This window comes from Neofelis nebulosa, chromosome 13 (assembly GCF_028018385.1).
Source record: "Neofelis nebulosa isolate mNeoNeb1 chromosome 13, mNeoNeb1.pri, whole genome shotgun sequence".
Taxonomy (NCBI): Eukaryota; Metazoa; Chordata; class Mammalia; order Carnivora; family Felidae; genus Neofelis; species Neofelis nebulosa.
In genome coordinates this window covers 86204774-86221596 of record NC_080794.1, presented here as the reverse complement: position 1 = coordinate 86221596, position 16823 = coordinate 86204774, and the positions used below count along the sequence as shown (strand labels likewise).

Here is a 16823-nt window from a genome sequence, read left to right as displayed (position 1 = left end):
ACGTAAAGTCTGTTTCCCTAAGCGGAAGAGAAACTCGGACCCTCAGAAGCCATCTGAGCTCAGAACCCTTCCGGCCTGCGCAGCGATTCCCAGCCGTTCCCAATTGTCCCACCCGTTCCAAACTGGTCAGAAATTCTTTGTAGCCACTTGCCTGTATCCCGTGTTCCCAAAGCATGCACTCCGAGTCTCTAGAAATAGTATCCTCTTGGGTTCATGCTCCTATTCCACGGGTTCATGCAGTGGCTCGGTGAGTTCCACGTGTGATAACAGCAAGTCGAACAGCCAGGACAGGTTGGGGACCAGCCTCCATCGGTCACCCTTGCTAACCAGGAGAGCCGGAGCTGGCTCCTCCCTGGAGTGCTCTGGTCTCCAAGCTAGGCTACTCGTGCAGGGGCCCCCCACCCAGAGCAACGCCCGCCCTCCCGCTTTCTCGGGCACCCCTGTCCCCACGGGCGAGGGCCACCCTCTCATGTCACGAGGACACCAGCTTTTGGTAGACCGTGCCCAGTGCTCATTCAGGGCCGGGCGCCAAGGAGGGGCCGCTGGGAGCCTGCGAGAGGGAGGTGGGCGTTTCGGGCACAAGATGTCCGAGCAGGTCACCAGCCTCTCTGAGCCTGCTGTCCAAAGGAAGCGGGGCTGTGCCCAAGACCTCAGATTCCGCACCCCTGCAGCAGGGTCACTCCTCACCACAGAGGGGGCTCCTCATCATGGTCAGATGGGGAGGAGGGGGGAGTGCTGCACTGCAAAAGAGGGACATGGCAATTGACTGAGAAGGAAAGGGGTGGATGTAGCGGACGAACCCCAATAATCTCCATCCTCCCCCTACCAGTCAGGTCATGTTTTATCTGCAGCCTCGGACTCTGGTCTCACCTGTGCTGCGTTTGGGGTTTAGGCTCGCAGCGACATTTCTGCCCCCGGCTGTATCAGGGCTGATGGGGACTCTGACCACAGGGCCTTTGCTTCGGTGCAGCAGCCGATCAGGGCTCAGAGGACTGACCGCCGCCCCGTGTGCCGGGTGGGTCCTAATGCTGCTTCCCTCTTGCTGTCCTTCTCCCCTGCTGCCCGGACAGGTGTGTAACAACAGGAAGAACTGCCACTGCGAGGCCCACTGGGCGCCTCCCTTCTGTGACAAGTTTGGCTTTGGGGGAAGCACAGACAGCGGCCCCATCCGGCAGGCAGGTGAGTGGGGCCAGGGCGTCCCTGGGAGTGGGCGCTGAGCCAGTGGAGAGGGGGGGCAGTGGAAAGCCAGGCGGGGATCCTCCCAAATGAGACGGAAGGGCTTGGTCAAGGCCAGCCTCTTCCTCCCAAGAGAGGTGTGAAGGGGCCAGGCGGTGTGGAGGCGACTGTCCCTTAAAGCCCTTCCTAGAGAGACGCCTCCTCTCAGTGAAGGCTAACGGTCCCTGGTCCCCGGTCCCCGCAGCAACAGTAGTAAAAGCAACTGCTTCTATTTATGGAGCAGTTGTCAGGGGCAAGCCCGAGAGCGGGGCGTTTTACATGCACGACCTCCTCGAATCCCTGCCTGACCCTGAGGGCAGAGTTCGCATAAAGGACTTGAGGCTCAGGGGAGTCACTCACCCGCAGTCACTTACCCAGCGTCACACAGCTATCACGGAGACCACGTCCGTCTCCCCCTTAAAAAGTTCATCGCAGCCGTGCTCGACGCCCCAGTTCTTTTCTCCCCGGATGACCTTGGGAAATGGCCTTCGGGGCATTGCTGTTTTGTCTGAGCACTTGTCAGGCAGCGAAGAGGCAAGTCTGAACGGTGTCCTTTGTGACGAGAAAGGAACCAGGGGTCCACAGGGCCCGCACCCCCCCGAGCCCACTTGTGCGGACACCTCAGGGCTCACCTGAGCCCCAGGCCCCCCCGATGGTGGCCGATGTGGTGACAGCGGATGTCACGTGTCCTCAAGTCCTGCTGTGACCGGCAGTGGCGTCACCGTAGTCCCCCGATGACAGACAGGACCGTGCGCTGCAGCCCGGGCAGCCAGTGCGGTGCTCGCCGTCGGCTCGCTCGGCCCGGGAGCTGCCGGTGGGCACATCTGTGGGGACGGTGTCGCGAGGAGGGGCCGTGAGTTCCTGTCCTCCTTCGGCTTAAATACGGGTGTGTCTCCAGCCCCGTAGCAGCTACAGAAAGGCCCGGAAAGTCTTGGCCTCCAGTGAGCATCCCTCCCAGGGTCAGGAAACCGGGACCCGGCCCCGCGTCCCCGGCCCTCGCCGAACCTCTCCGCCCTGACCGCGGCGTTCCGGCCGCCCCGCGTCCACGTTCTAACGTGGCGTTGACGAGTGTCGTGCAAAACCAGCGGGGTTCCAGTCTTCTCATCCGACGGGGCACTGCCCCCCTCCCCCCGCGGCAGGCCAACAGATGGCACCCGGAGGGGGTTGCAGAGGACGGGCCGGAACGCTCTGGGTCTGTCTGCAGTGTCAACAGGCATGACCCGTGGGTCTCGGGTCTGGGGGCTTCACGAAAGCTGGGGGTTCACGGCTGTCCGCTGTTCCCCGTGGCAAGTAAGCAAACCACAACGATCGATCGGCACGGGTGGGGTGGTGAGTCCGCCCATTGCCGCCGTCCCTTCATGAAAGGACACCTAAACATCCAGCCCAGAGGCAGGTGCGGGGCACCGTGTCCCAGGCCCCCCTGCCCCCACGGCCCGCCAGCCTGCCGTGGCCCGGTGTTCACGTGGCAAGTGCTTCCGGGACACCTGCTGTGCACCTGCTGCTCTTCCGGGGTCCAGTGTGGCCTGGCGAGCGCCGCGATGGGCAGGGGGACCGTGGGACTCAGGGCCGACGCGGGGGCAGCCGCGAGGACACAATGCTTGCACCGGATGAGGGGACCGGGGCGGGGGGTGGGGGTGGGTATGGCGGGGGAGGGCCTGGGCAGGGGACGTCACCGGTGCCACCATCACCAGCAGCCTGAGGCGACTGTGGCCTGCTGTGGGAAGCACATCCTGTCGCTGGTGGGGACCCAGGGACGAAGGAACCGGCATCTGCGGCTCTCAAGGAAGCCACAGAGCAGTGGGAGCGGCAAGCGACTGTCGCAGGTCCCGACTGCTCTCCACACTGGCAGGCAGAGCCTTCTCCGGGCAGCCCCCGACACGGCCGTGCTCAGAAACCAGCCTCAAAGTCTGGTTTTTCCTTCTCTCCCGCACCCTCCAGGGACCTCGGTGTCTTTGTACTGAACAAAATGGGAGCCAATCACAGAAAGGGGGATGTTCCCTTAGAGAAAATAAGCAGCACCCTCCCGGAGAGAGAGAGAGGTTTGCCTCCAAACGCTGTATTTCGAGGCTCTAACGAACATAACAAACAAAAATCTAACAAAACCAAACCTGTGGGCGTTTCCTTTCAGCGAGGAGTTTGGGTGAGGTTTGTTTTTTCTTATTTATTTAGTCACTTAGTTGTGAGAGAAAAAGAGACAGCGAGAGAGGGGGACAGAGGATCCAAGCGGGCTCTGCGTTGTCAGCACAGAGCCCGACGCGGGGCCCAAACTCACAAACTGTGAGATCACGACCTGAGCCGAAGTCGGATGCTTCGCCGACTGAGCCACCCAGGCGCCCCTTGTTTTCACCTTCTAGCTTGACAATGTCCTGAAATAAAGTCTTGGTCTAAAAAAAAAAAATACAAGGAAACAAAACAAAAACACAGACTTCAGCGCTAAGGAATGAGAGAAGAAGAGAGCCCGGAGGGGCGCATTTGTGATGGGGGCTGGGAAGGTCACAGTTGGGGACGTTCGGGCTCCCTGCCACCCCTCTGGGGCCCCCATCCGTGCTGGGGGCGGGCGGGGCTGTGTGATCAGGGCTGCGGTCCCACCTGCCAGGCTAGCCTCCTGTTGTCAGAAATGAACGAGGGCGACACGGACAGAACCTCAGGCGTGACCTTTGAAGTAAGACTAATTTATCAGCACATCGTTCAGGGGCTCAGTCCGATGCTGTGCCTTCCTTCAAAGCTCACGTTGCCGTAAATGTCACCATCTGACACTTCCCATATATCATTCTCCCGGCCTCTTTCCCTGAGTGCAATCGATGCGTTTTGTTTCAGACAACCAAGGTTTGACCATAGGAGTCCTGGTGACGATCCTGTGTCTTCTCGCTGCTGGATTTGTAGTTTATCTGAAAAGGAAGACGCTAATACGCCTGCTGTTTACAGATAAAAAAACCACCATCGAAAAGCTAAGGTATCTTGGCGATGGGTCCTCTTTTCCAGAAATGGCATTTGAAAGAACATGCAACCAACCTTCTTTGCACTTTGTTTTCCTTAGCAAAGAAGAGGTCAGATGTTTAGATAGTGAAACTGTTGTTTGGTTTGTTTTTTTTTTAAATCTCTGCCAGTCCAGCTGCCTCCCTTCCTTTGCCTTCAATGATTTGCTGCTTTTTATATAAATAAGCAGGGTGTTAATGAGTACCACTGTATTGTTGCCCACCCTTACCTCAGTAATTTTTACAAGACATGGGATGTTAAAATATTTTCATCAGCCAGGGTAGCTTTTGACCCAAATATATTCAAAGGCATTATTGCTGAAATGCCAGCTTTCTATAAAATGTCTCCCAGGTGTCACAAAGCCACGTATGTGCGGATTGCAAGAACTAAGTTAACAGAATAGTGGCTTTGGGGGACGGGGGGTGGGGGGCGGGGATCGATATTTATTTTTTAATCCTGCAAGAATGTTTAGATAATTTGTCCTTTGCGTGTTGTCCACACTGAGTTAAAGTAAGTAAGTTGTTTTTTGAGACTGGGAACCAAATAGGAAAATAGTTAAGTCAACCCAGGGAGAAAAGCTCTGGTTTATGCTTAATGGGACTCCTCACAGGTGTGTGCGCCCTTCTCGGCCGTCGCGCGGCTCGAACCCTGGCCAGGCTCACCTCAGCCACCTCAGCAAAGGCCTGATGAGGAAGCCACCACATTCCAATATGTCGAAGGTAAGTTGTAAACAGATGTGAGAGGTCGGTGTGCACAGTGAGACACCTGTATCTCAGTGTTTTTCAACAAGAGCTTGAGCGGGAATCGATCTCTGAGATCTATAGATAGATGTGCAGCGGGAACAGTTCCCTGAAATGCAGCGTGCACACACTGAGTTCCACAAAAGCTTGGTGAGGTGATGGTCAAGGGCCGCAAGGAGGCCCGCTGTGCCCCATGGATGCCCCACTAGATCCTTTAGGGGCAGGGTCCCCTGTGTGATGTGTGTGCCACATTGTGAGCCATGATCCGTCCAATCGCCCAGACGAGCCCACTGGGTCTGCCTCCCAAGGAGGTTCCCAGTCTTCCTCTTCCTGGGTCCTCCTCTTCCTATGGTTTCAGATGCCGCTGCGGAGGTTTGGGTGAACTTCTTTGGCCCTGTACCTCCCGGTGCATTTCTAGGAGTTATGCTGAGCCTGTGGATGGACCCCTTTTGCTCCAGCTCTGGGCTGTGGACACCCTGTCGACCCTCTGGTTTCAAAGAACCGGCTCCTTAACCCAGAGTACCCGCCGGCTCCCTCGTGAATTACCACCAGACTTCATTCCAATATTTAGTTTTCCCATCAAGTATTTCTGATGACAAATGATTTTAAAAATTAACATCATGGTGGGGCACCTGGGTGGCTCGGTTGAGCGTCCAACTTTGGCTCAGGTCACGATCTCGCAGTCTGTGAGTTCGAGCCCCGCGTCGGGCTCTGTGCTGACGCCTCGGAGCCTGGAGCCTGCTTCGGAGTCCGTGTCTCCCTCTCTCTCTGCCCCTCCCCTGCTCATGCTCTGTCTGTCTGTCTCTCTCTCTCTGCCAAAAATAGATAAACGTTAAAAAAAATTTTTTTAGGGGCGCCTGGGTGGCGCAGTCGGTTAAGCGTCCGACTTCAACCAGGTCACGATCTCGCGGTCCGTGAGTTCGAGCCCCGCGTCAGGCTCTGGGCCGATGGCTCGGAGCCTGGAGCCTGTTTCCGATTCTGTGTCTCCCTCTCTCTGCCCCTCCCCCGTTCATGCTCTGTCTCTCTCTGTCCCAAAAATAAATTAAAAAACGTTGAAAAAAAAAAATTAAAAAAAAAAATTTTTTTAAAATTAACGTCACGCATTCAGTAAGCCATAAATAAACTATCTCATCTCCCATGTCTTACCTGATCTACAAGTGTGGACGATTGGGCTCCAAAGAGGAGACTGTCGTTCCTAACAGGCTTTACCACCTCTCAGCCCCAAATATGGGACTTGAGCAAGAACAGCTAGCTTTACCCGCGAGAGCCAAAAAAGCGGCTTAATTTTGAGGAGCCAAAAATAGGAAACGACCCAAATTTCCATCAACAGGTAAAAGGATAAACACACTTTGGTATATTTACACAATGGGATGCTATTCAGCAGCAAGAAAGAGCAGACTATTAATATACACAACATGAATCTCAAGATAATTATGCCAAGTAAAAGAAGCCTGACAAAGAGCACCTACCCTCTAACTCCATTTGTAAGACATTCTAGAAAATGCAAACTATTTTCTGAGGACAGAAAGCATATCAGTAGTTGCAAGGGAGGGCAGCGGGGGAGGGGTGACGGCTTTACGCTCACTATTTTGCACATCGTGATGTTGTTTCATCGGTGTGGACACGTGTCACAGTTTTCCACGCTGTCCGGTTTCAGTATGTGCCGTTAGCCCTATGTCCATGGATCCTTAAAAAAGCCGTTTTTAGAAAGAGAGAAAGGAAGAAAAGAGGTGGGGCCTGAGGCACACGGCCCACACTGCATCTGCTCGGGTCTGCCCTGAAAGCAGGGGCACCATGTACGACATGATGCTCCAGGTGTGGGCCCCTCGCCTCAGCTTCCAGAAGCTTCCATCCTCCTTGCCGGGGGCTTCCTCGGTTCTCCCTGAGCTTTGAAGGCATCCTTATGCCTCGCTGAACAACTCCTTCATCACTTTCAAGAGATCTGGTGTGTGTCCTCAAACTCATTGGTGCTTCCTTAGTTGCCTTGTGCCTATCTGTTAACGAATGAAACCAGTTTTTACAGTTCACGTAGAAATCGATCCTGCTAGTCCACGCTGGGGAGGAGGGGTGCTTCTGCTACAATTGTGACGTTTAAACAAATGATGATAGACTCCCTCTCGTGCAACAGCACCGCCGGCCCCTTCAGCTATAGCGGACCAGTCAGCCCCCCCTGTCTCCTAAGGAGGCGAGACCCATGACACCATGGCTTTTGCTCCGTCCCTGCAGGACAACGCCAGGAGGTGGCCACAGTGTCAGAATCTTGACATCAGCGGACCCCTCAGAGCCCTCGATGCCCCTCCGCCCAGTTCGCCTCAGCGAGTGCTCCCGCCTCTCCAGAAGGCTCCCGGTGCACCCCTCGTCCCCGCCAGACCCCTGCCGGCCAACCCTGCTCTTCGGCAGGCCCAGGTATGCCTTCCGCCGCTGCTGTGATGGATGCCATTCAAATCCAGACCCTGCCACTTGCCCATGTCTAGTCGCTTAGCTTGCCGGGGCCTTTATGAATCAGGGATAATTCAGCTCCTCAGATGGTTGAGAGAGAAAGCATTTAGTGCTTGACGTATAGTCCTGATGCAACACGTACTCGTTTCCTTAGAATACTTTTCTGTTCAGAATGGTAAGGGTCGCCATGCAACTTACCACCTACACTGTGACGCTTTTGAGAATGGCGGGACATTGTGCTAATAGTGAGGCCTGGACAATGAAATGAAGATGATCACTTTAGGAATATTAATGGGCATCCCCTCTTACCCTTTTTCATTTTTTTTTTTTAAGTTTATTTATTCATGTAGAGAGAGAGGAGTGGGAGATTGTGAGCAGGGAAGGGACAGAGAGAGGGGGAGAGAGAATCCCAAGCAGGCCCCGCATGGACAGCACGGGGTGCGATCTCACGAACCATGAGAGCATAATCTAAGTCGAAATCAAGAGTCAGTCACTTAACCAACAGAGCCACCCAGGTGCCCCCCATTTTTCATTTTCAAAACTATTTGCAAGAATTCACCCGCTGAGTTTCTCCATACCAGATACGGCATGGTATTAGATCCTCTATTTATCAACTCATTTTTATGCTGTTTCAGAAGCAACAGTTTCTGTGTGTTATAACCATGAACAAGACCTCATTTAACAATAAAAAACTCATGGGGGAACAGGTAGTAAAAACAAGCAAATGAAAAACACAGAGAAATAATCCCTGGCAAGTTTTTGCTATCGTCACACTTCTATGATTTCTGTACTGAACTATGATGTGTATTTTGACATAATTTACATTGTGCTGTATGCACAGTGCTTTATATACTACTTTTTTGCCTTAAAATCATTCCTATTTGCCATGGCATTAAAAATTCTTAGAAATGTTATTTGAACCATAGCACTCTACATGTATAAAGAATACTTTTTGTTTAAGCACTTGCCGATTAGTGGGCAATTTCGGACATCTCTAAGTTCTGCTGTGATAAATCGCTCTGTTGTGAAGGTCTAGACAGATAAATTTGGGAAACTTTAATTATTCCTTTAGGAGAGATTCCTAAAAGTGAAGATGTTGGGTGGAAAAATGCTATAACCCTTTTAAGCCTCTTAATACAGAAACTAAATATTTTTTCAGGACTACTCTGTATATTTATGTTTCCACATTAGTACAGAGACCACGACTTTGCTAGTTCTAACTATTACCATTTCAAAGCTTTGCCAATTTGATATAAAAAAAAAAAATCTCTTTTTTCTGTCTAGTGGTTCCATCACTTACTGAAAGGGGATATTAACATTTTCAATTATAGACGTGTCTCTTCTCAGGCTATCAGTTTTTCCTTCATGTATTTTGGAGTTCTGGTGTTTGTGGTAGACATGGTTAGAACTGTTGTGTTTTCTTGGTGAATGGACCCTTTTACCGTTATGTCATGTCCCTCTTTGGTTCTGGTAATTACCTTTGTTCCCAAATCTACTTTATCTCATACTAATATATCCACTTCAGTTTTCTTTTGATTCGTGTTTGCAAGGTTTATCTTTTCCTACCTTTCTACCCATAACGTACCTGTCATCTTATTGGAAATGAGTTTCTCAGAGACCGCATGTAGTTGGGTCATCCATTGCATCAGTCACTGCCTTTTAACAGATGTCTAGATCATTTACTTTTAATGCAATCATTGATGTTAGAATGTGTCTACCACTTTCATATTGTTCCCTCTGATTTTTGTTTATTGTGCTCCACTTCCCTGAACTCCGATGGATTAGTCGAACATTTTTTAGTATTCTGTGTTGATTTATCTCTAGTTTTCTTTGAGATTTGTCTTCGTATAGTTTTCTCTACACTTGCTGGAAAGCAGGATTCTCAACCTCGGCATTGCTGGCATCTGGGGTTGGGTACCTCTTTGTTGAATGGGACTGTCCTGTGTGTCGTAGAATGTTTAGCTGCATCTTGGGTTCCATCGACTGGATGGCAGTAGCATGTGCAACCATATCTCCAAATATTGCCAGACGTCCCCAAGGGGACAAAGTCATCTCACTGAAAAACTGCTGTTCTAAAGGTTACACCACATGTGCCTAATTTAACATAGTCTACTGGTATTAGTACATTATCACTTCAAGTGGAGTGGAAAAACGTTACCTCCTTCAAGGTGTCTTTAGCCTCCTTCCTCCCTTTATCACATCGATGTCTTGCGTGTTGTACGTTGAGAACCACCTCAGATACTGTAATTTTGCTTTCGACCATCAAGCGGAAGTTTGGAAACTTAAGAGTGGTCTCCTACATCTACTTATATATCCACCCTTTCTCTTCTTCCTTCATTCCTGATATTCTGAGTTTCTTTCTACTATCATTTCCTCTCTGTCTGAAAAACTTCTCTTTAGCTATTCTGTTAAAGCAGGTCTGCCGCCGACAAGTTCTTTTGCTTTTCCTTCATCCAATGTCTATCTCACCTTTCATCCTGAAGGATATTTTCACTGGGTATAGAATTCTGGGTTGACTATTCTCTCCACAATTGAAAAACGCTGTTCCACCTCCTCCTGGCCTCTGTGGCGACGAGACATCCACCGAAAAGTTCCTCCCACAGTCTCTGTTCCAGGGAAGAGATGTGGCCACGCATCGTAAACAGGATTGGAAAGCCGGGCTCTGCCATCTCCAAGATGTGGTGCCCAGCTGGGGGGGCAGAGGGGATGGCTTTTGCGTGCCCACCTGGAGCGAGAGTAAGGTCAGGTATGTTCAAAACGTTGCACTCTTACTGGGTCACCCTGTTCCCACATCTTTGGGCTAGAGACAGCAGGCTTTCCCCGAGCCTCTTTTTGGTCTGGTGCCATTGGCATTTCCAGATTGGGAGCCTCTCCAGAGCCCAGGCCAGGATATAAAAAAGGCAAAACCAAAAACAAGAACTCACTGTTGGGTAGTTCTGCGGGTTCTAAGGTCTGTAGGCAGTCCGCTTACTTTTTTCCAGCTTTCAGAGTCTCTGTAAGTTGCTCCGTGGATTTTCTCGAAACTTTTTTGTTGTAATTCGCAGGAGGTGCAGGAGGTAATTCGCAGGAGGTGTAGGTTGTAGGGTGCTTATTTCATCTTGTCCAGACCTCATTTCTTTTTGTATTTCTCTGATTACTGCTACACTTGAACTGCTTTTTATACATCTCTTAACCGATGGTGTGCCGTTACATCGCTGGCAACCAAACAAAACACGAAAAGCCTTGATTTCTCGGCGATTTCTCTGCCATGATGAAAACTCCCACCGTGGCCAGTTTCAAGCAATCGACGTGATGTCACTAAATGAGGAGCAGGGATTGGCTGACATGGGCTAGTACCCGCGGCTCCAACATGCAGCTGCTATCTATCACCTGTATTTGTTCTGTGAACTGTCTGTTCCTACCCCTTGCCTATGTTTTTCTACGGGAGAGAGTTTTCCTTCCTGATTTGTAAGAGTTTATTTTCTTAATGAGGGCTACTTATCCTTTTCCGGTAATTTATTATAAACATTTCCCTAATTCATCTTTGAATTTTATTTATGATATTTTGGGTTGTAAAAGGGCTTCCAGCTTTGAACATTAAATGTATTCGCCGTTTGTGAATTCTCCCATTTCTTTGTGCTCGCAAAGTCCCCTTCCGTTTCAATACCACTCGAGATCTACCTCCAGTTTCTTCTGTTTGTTTCGTTGGCTGTTGAGAGTCCTTCTACATCCGTTTTTCTAACCTGACGTGGGTTTACGTTGGTGGAAGGCAGGGGGCATGTCCTGAACCTTTTGGGCGATGGACTTATTCGAGATCTGATGAAAGCTTTGAACCTTCAGAAAACGCGCCACACCCCAACATTTTGTGTGCACATTTCAGATTTCTGCCGAGCCCGTAGGCCTCTTCCCCACAGAGCCCCTTGTACAAAGCCTCTTCGTGTATCTTCAGGCATCTTACCAGTCCGCCATGTCAAACCGGGACCGTCTTTAACAGACCATGGGATCTGAGGCAAGACATTTCTACTTGCTGGAATCCCTTTTTCCTGACAGCAGCGAATGCCTCCAGAAGTCACTCCCTCAAGATTTCCCTTAAGACAGGCCCCCCCAAAAAGGCCATTCTGTTTTTGTGAAACCAAGGAAATGCTACCCTCTAAACATTAGGAACTGAAAAATCCACATTTCTCACTCCAGGCTGGTGTGTGTCTGGGGCTTTTCCGAGACATATGATAGACATTAAGCTCACGCTTTCTCTCCCGTCACACATAGGAAACTGAAATTAATTCCATGCAGGTGTGGCGAATATTTGGAGGTGGCTCTTACTTGGCCATCACAGATTGAATCCACTGACTGACATGTGGCACCTTAGAGTCCCCGTGCCCTGCCCCACGCAGCTTGACCAACACACTGTGGTTAGCCGTGCCTCGTGCGTCCAAACTTACCATCCAAACTTTCCAGAAGGAAAACGTTATCATAAACGTAATATGTACGCCCCATCGAAAGGATTAGTTCTTTATAGAAAACACTGGATCTCTCCAGCAAATGTTCTATTTGATTTCTACAAATGTAAGACACTGGGATCAGCTCTGTCTCTTGTCCACGAACGTGCCCTTCCTGTGTCCCTTTCCTTCGCGGGGTAATGGCCCTCAGCACGCAGGCTTCTCTACCCAACTCCTCAGCCTTGATCAAGGAAACAAACGTTCACTTCCTTTCCATCCTGTCAGCTATTTTAGAGGAAACTAATCCAGGGCGTTCATCTAGCTGTTAGCTGACTGCGGCCAAGATCCCCACAGCACGAAAGGCAAAGAGTGGGCTTGGGAACAGGGTAAACTAATGAAAACCAAAGGGGTCACAGAGGTGTGTGATCACCTTGTGTGCATGTGTAGGCGGGAGCATCCTAGAATGCCCCCATTCTAGTGGCATTGAGTCCGCCCTGCCCTAAAGGAAACACATTCTTGAGGGGATCAGACCAATCAGCATACATTTGCATATTACACGTATCTTTCAAAGCAGCAAGGGACTTTTCCTGCACCTGCTGCTGCTGCCAGTAGGGTTCATCTCAGACTCTGGAAGGGAGGAAAGAGGAAAGAAAAACAGGGGAAGTTCCAGAGGTGGCTGTGGGTGGACCCCAGAAGGCTTTGAGAGACCTTCTGGTGATGGTTGTTCTGAAGATATTTTATGTCGTTTTTCTCGGACTACAATAGTGTGAAAAATCAATCTGCTTTGCCCCCTTCCCCGGCCCCCCCCCCCCCCCCCGCAAAAAGTCAATTCTACCATTATGGTAATTTTTTAAAGACAAAGAATAATGTGTACTAAGGGAAGAAGATAGAAGCACCTAGCAAGTGTGGGTCTTGAGCAGAAGTCTGAAAGTACCTTCTGGGGAAGAAGCCGCTTGAGACAGCAGGCGTGAGCAGACACCAGCCACGGGAGAGGAGAGACCAGCGCTTGGCTGCAGAAGGGTACACAGAATAATCCAGGGAAAGAAGCAGTTTCTTTTTTTTTTTTTTTTTGTAATTTTTTTTTAATGTTAATATTGTGAGAGAGAGAGAAAGAACACAAGCAGGAGAGGGGCAGAAAGAGAGAAGGGCACAGAGGATCCAAAGCAGGCTCCATGCTGACAGCAGTGGAGCCCAATGCGGGGCTCAAACTCGCAAACCGCGAGATCATGACCTGAGCCGAAGTCGGGTGCGTAACCGACTGAGCCACCCCGGCGCCCCAGAGAAGCCCTTTCTCGACTGCAGGCTTTGTTCGTGAAGTCAACTGACCTGCCTTCCAGGAAGGAGACAGGGAGATGCCAGAAACACAGGGTGAGCTAGGGGCCCCTGGAGTGAAAACGTCTGACACCAAGTTTTGTGTTTTCCTCTTCTGCGGGCTGGTCCCTATGATGTCCTCAAACCTTTGGGGAAGCACGCACACCATCACCACTGTGACCTAGAGTCAGTCCCCAGTAGGCTGGAGAATGAAGGAGAAGCTGATGTCCAGGGAGAGAGTAGCACCCTGAAGGGTCAGGTCGGAGACGCCCAGTGGGGGAGGAGGCAGGCAGCAGCCGGAAACAGAGACGCCAGGCGGGAAACCAAGATGGGTCTGGGCGCGGACGGGGCGTCCTGCTGTCCCATAAGACGGGGCCTCCAGCCATTCAAGCTGAACGTAACGATAAGTGTGACCTTCAAAAGAGCAGAAAATATGAGGACACGCCTGTTCTTAATTGCCAAACACCAGTGTGTATGGTTTTGCTTCTGGAAGAGAAGATGGGCCAATAGGGACGTTTAAACCCTCGGGGTTTCCCTTAGATTTCTAGACATTTCCACCTGACATCCTTTCTGCGCTTTACTCCCATGAATCAATTTAATGAATTGATTTAAAGAAAAATATGTTCAATGTCACATCTAAGAAATAGATATTTCTGAAAAAAAAGAAAAGATTTCTGCTCCCAGAAAATTACAGCTAGAGAGGGCTGTGCTAAGTAGCAGCAGATTGAAACACAATTTTCTGCTGTCAAACTGAAACGTGCCGGGATTCTAAGAGAGCAGAAGCGGCACCTTCAATTCAGGGATGGGCCATTTTTCAGGAGAGCGAGAACTTCACGAAAGCATCACTCTCTTAGCGTTTATCGTCTGTATTTTATTTTAAGGTTTGCCCCTTAAAGTGGCATTTGAACTATACATGCTGATGTGTGGTCCTATTTGGTTTCGGGTCACTTTTGCTTATTTTAAGTCCTTGGTTTCCTGGAAAATGCTAGGCAGTGCTTGTCCTCCCTGCAGTCTCATCGGTGAATTAGATTACTGAACTGACGGGCCGAGTTTATTTTTCCAGCCAGATCAGCTTCTTTAGGAAAACAATAGGAACCAAAAAAGAACGCTTGGACCCATATCTCAGACTGACTTTTGCTGCTAGGCCCCTGAGAATATTTGCCAACCCTGTTTCTGGCACGACACAAATTTCATCCACACGGCAATGACGGGATTCATTCATTTCAGTTTTTATTCTTATAACCAAATAGTGTATAAATGCATTTATGTGTGCATGTCTGTGTCTGAATGTGTTATTTTACTAACTTTTTTTTGGCATAAGGAGCTTTCTCTTTGTAGTTTAAGTTGTTCTAAAATAGCAAACATCTATTGAACACCAAATGTATGGCTGGTGCTCCTAGTGAAGCATTTTACGGGCATTTCTGACCCTCTCTCGGAGCCGAGGAGCCGATGCCTTCCTTGGCCCCATTCTACAGGGGATGAAACGGGGCAGACTGAGGCCAAACAGCTTGTCTAGTGAGGCCCCCAGAGGTGGGGAAGCCAGTGCGTTGTCAAAGCCACACGTGCCCCCTGCGGTCTGAAAGCGGAAGGTAGCTGGATGGGAAGGAAGCGGAGACTGTTCTGGCTACACAGTGAGGGCCGCTTGGGTTTGCATAGTTTAGACCACGGAGCACCTCCGGAATCTTTCATTCATCTCCCCTCCCGCTTTGCCACGGAGATACAAGGTGATCAGGGGGGAAGGGGGAAACCTTCTGGCAGCAGGGAGAGGCTTCGGTCTGCAACAAGAGAATCCTGCGTTTCTCTTGCCTTTTGCTTGCACAACGCGGTCCTTCTTGTCCTCGCTGGTCTTTCCCGGAACCAGCCCTTGTTCAGGACCATGATGGCGTCGGAGCTGCGTGTTGAACACGAAGAAGGCCGCGTGCATTTTCGGTGGCGGCGGAGATTGCCGGTTCGGTGTTTCTGGCAGGACGCTTCTCCTCCTCTAACACCTTGTCGGTGTCTGTAGAACATACGACAAGCCGTGTTTTGTAAAACGGGAACAGCTAACCTTGTGCAGTCTCTTCTGACGGAGAAAAGGCTGCCAAGCAACCAAACTCGGCTCAAGTGGCCGCGGAGGGAGGAGAGGCCTGTTTCGAGAAGCTCCGAATGGCGCTCCCGCCCCAGCCACCACCACCCCCCCAACAGAGTGCTGAACGGTTCACACGGGCTGGTAAACAATAGCTACTCATTCGTGGGTGCTTTGTCAGGATACAGATGTGCACGAGACAAATGAATTTAGAGCTTGAGCCCTGACTTTCAAAGTCCTCCTTCAATGGAATGAACTCAGCATCCGAATGAATAAGGACTTGTACCCTTCTGGCCTGTGCGGGTGTCTGAGATTTAAACCAGCACTCACGGGGCCTGGAAATCTGATGATTTAGGTCCTTGCTCATCAGAAATGCCAACGTGTAATGAGAAAAGGAAATCCGTCTGTCAAGATGTTCTCCCAAGGAAGGGAGCTGAAATACGAGGAAACTGATCTTTATAAAAAGCCTTCATTACACCAGGCCCAACCCAAAAGCTAATAGCTGAGCCAGCGTGCTGGAAAGAGCCCTCCCATGCCTGCTCGCTGCTTTCCAGATTTCCCCCTTTGGCCCAGATGTCCTCCGCCCTGAGCTTTCCTGCAGTCTTCCCGGGAGTCTTCTCGCTCACCTGCTGCCTCAGCCTGGAGTCCCCTCGATACTCTCTCTGGCCCATTTCAGAAGGCACGGACTGAGTTAGGCACCTGCAGAAACACCCACGTCCAGTCCCTTGAACACAGTAGGTGCGTCGGAAAGAACGCAGAATGGATGCGAATTTTAAATAGTAAAAAGTCCGCCTCGTCACAGTATCCGTTATTCCCATGGGCCTGCCATCGTCCATGAGTCATGACTTAATAAAACTTTGAGTCCCTTCCTCCCGCGAGTCTAAAATGTAGCTACCAAGGTCTTGGACTCCTGCTCACCTCTCCCCTGCCACCACCCGCCCAGTACTTCCAGAAATCTTAACTGAAATGTCTTTGGTTTCATATCACACGCCAATTCTTCGCGCGACAAACCCATCAGATGTCTTTCAAAGCATCTTTTGCACGCAGAAGCACCCATTTCGCTCTGGAGAGAGGTAACTTGAGAGGGAAGCCATTCACACGGTAACAGTATTCTAAGGGGTGTTTGTTCCCCACTCATTTCTGTTCCCGTAAGCGCGCGAGCTATACTGGAAAAATAAAAAAAATGGATGCCTGTTTCACCCTTTGCATTTGTTAGTAGGTAATGTGTAGCCATTATTACAAATTCCAACAGTACAAAGGGTTACTCGGCAAACTCTTGGTCTCCTTCCCACCTCTGCCTCCAGGCTTCTTTTCTCAGAAGCAGTCGTTGTTACTAGACAACTTCGGATCCAGAGGAAAGCTTCACTGCCACTTTGTCTCTCTCTGCAGAGAGGGATTATTGAAAATTCGGAAATTTTCACACACGCAAGATGGGAGAAAAGAGTGCTGAGAAACCTTGTCTGCCCGACAGCCACCCTCAGCACCTGCCAGCTTGCTGTCAGTCTTGTTTTATTGCAGATTCTTGTTTGGAACTCAAATGGTGGCATGGCCTGGCCTCCACTCACCTGTTCCCGGGCAATGACGCGGGGGTCCGCCTCATTCTTTTCAGTGGCTACCTCGAATTTCGTTGTGGAGCCATCCCTTAAGTTATTTAACCTGTGC

At 50.4% G+C, this 16823-nt stretch overlaps 1 protein-coding gene across 3 annotated transcripts in view; it reads left to right on the top strand.

The window, feature by feature from the left end:
* The window catches only part of ADAM12 (ADAM metallopeptidase domain 12), a 351526-nt gene that overhangs the window by 314754 nt on the left and 19949 nt on the right, over positions 1-16823 (top strand). For 2 of the 3 annotated variants that reach the window (XR_009252729.1, XM_058698079.1), the window contains exons 18-21: positions 1071-1179; positions 4033-4168; positions 4802-4910; positions 7158-7337. Coding sequence is in view for 2 of the 3 variants with exons in the window: in XM_058698079.1 (XP_058554062.1) it covers positions 1071-1179; positions 4033-4168; positions 4802-4910; positions 7158-7337 (534 nt within the window). In the remaining variant the exon portion in view is untranslated. Of the gene's footprint in view, positions 1-1070; positions 1180-4032; positions 4169-4801; positions 4911-7157; positions 7338-16550; positions 16659-16823 lie in introns of all 3 variants that reach the window. The other variant, XM_058698080.1, reaches the window with a different exon arrangement.